The sequence below is a fragment of the Empidonax traillii genome, unplaced genomic scaffold (assembly GCF_003031625.1).
Source record: "Empidonax traillii isolate 1590-97213 ecotype Southwest subspecies unplaced genomic scaffold, ASM303162v1 scaffold3606:size12076, whole genome shotgun sequence".
In the NCBI taxonomy this organism is placed as follows: domain Eukaryota; kingdom Metazoa; phylum Chordata; class Aves; order Passeriformes; family Tyrannidae; genus Empidonax; species Empidonax traillii.
Genome location: NW_020958799.1, coordinates 1 through 1,681, shown reverse-complemented (window position 1 = coordinate 1,681; position 1,681 = coordinate 1). Strand labels below are relative to the sequence as shown.

Sequence of the window (1,681 nt, the reverse complement as noted above, 5' to 3'; positions counted from 1 at the left end):
GGATTCCGGCTCTGGGAAGGGCGGGAGGGTGAGCAGGGGGAGGGTTACCCCCATCCCGCTGCCCCACACTCCCAAATTCCTCGTTCCCACATGCCCAGTTGCCACATTGCCCGTTCCCAGGCTCACCCCAGGCGAAGATCCCGGGCTCCGGCATTCCGGCGTGCTCCACCCGGCACCGGTACTGCTCCCACTCCCCCGGCAGCGCCTCGATCCTGGCCCAGCTGTGGAAGGTGCCGTCGCTGTTGGGAACGATCCCGCCCCACTCCGTCTCCTGATCCCGGATTTCATCCCCCTTCATCCAGTTGATCGCGATGATCCCGGGGTAGAATCCGTACGCGTGGCAGGACAACGTCAGGATCCCGTGTTCCTCGTACCCGGACACGTGGACATCAGGGGGATCTGGAGTGGGATAAGGGTGAGATCCATTCATGGAATTCCCATGGGAATGGGATTGGGGTGAGATCCACCCACAGAATTCCCACTGGAATAGGACAACAGTGGGATCCATCCATGGAATTCCCATGGGAGTTGGATGACTCAGATTCATCCACGGAATTCCCACAGGAATTCCCATGTTCCTCAGTACCACCTTCCCAAAATCCCACATTCCCAAATCCCACATTCCCATGGGAATTCTGTCTCCCTCACCTTTGCGCTCCAGCACCTCCTGCCCGTATCTGACATATTTCTGGAGCCATTCTGGACAGATGCTCCCAAGGTAATTGGTCCAATGGTCCACCGCGATCCCATCAGATTCCCATTTCCTCTTGGTGATCTGGGCAGCTCCATCGGCCGCCACGAAGCTCCTGGATCCCAGCTTGAAGGAGAGGAAATCCCGCCCGTCGTAGCCGTCCCGATAGGATCCACGGACGCTCCCGTCGGACAGGAGGTCACAGCCATAAAGCCGCTGCGTTGTGTGGAGACCTGGGGGGTGGGATCAGACCCAGAGAGACCCCTGGAATTGTGTCCCAGCCCCACATAGCCCCATTCCAGCCCTATGAAGCTCCAGAGCCCGATAGAGACCCACAGATCCCATTCCAGCCCCTTGGAGTGCCCTGGATCCCCATCCAAGCCCCACAGACCCATCCCACTCCCCCACATCCCATCCCAGCCCCACACATCCCATCCCAACCCCACACATCCCATCCCAGCCCCACACATCCCCCCACTCACCCCCACTCTGGTTGTACCGCTCCCGCGCTATCTCCAGGTTGTTGGCAGCCACGAGCCGGCTCCTCTCACTGTTCTGGGTCTCCTCATCCCAATATCCCGGTTCAGGTCCAGCCGCCATCCACGGTGTCTGTGGCTCCATCCGGCCCCGCTCGCTGTCGTAGCGGACGAAGGGGATCCCGTCCATGTATCCCAACACCAGGTATTGAGGGACCCCCGGGCTGGGCTCCGTCATTGCCACATCCAGGTAACGCAGAGAGTGGAGAACTGGGGGGACACGGAGATTTGGGGGGTCCAGGGGGGTCACGGGTCAAGGAAAGGGGGAACTGGGAGAGCTGGGAGAGCCGGGAAGGGGAATTTGGGGATCCCAGGGAAGTTGGTGCAGGAGGTGTCAGTGCTGGGGGAGGGGGTGCCAGGGGTCCCACTGCACAGGATTGAGGGTTCCAGGAGGTCCCAGCATCAGGGAAAAGGGGGATACAGGGAGAGGTGGAATGGGGGGATCCAGGGGGTC

The 1,681-nt window shown here is 60.9% G+C and overlaps 1 protein-coding gene across 1 annotated transcript; it reads right to left on the bottom strand.

Moving 5' to 3' along the window:
• LOC114072620 (class I histocompatibility antigen, F10 alpha chain-like) lies at nucleotides 1–1,502 on the bottom strand (the record flags this gene model as incomplete). Its single annotated transcript, XM_027910497.1, has 4 exons — nucleotides 1,174–1,502; nucleotides 649–924; nucleotides 127–399; nucleotides 1–11 (listed from the first exon to the last, which is right to left on the bottom strand). Coding segments are annotated over exons 1-4 (792 nt in total), but the record flags the coding sequence as incomplete, so codon positions are not given.
• Between the last annotated feature and the right edge of the window lie 179 nt (nucleotides 1,503–1,681).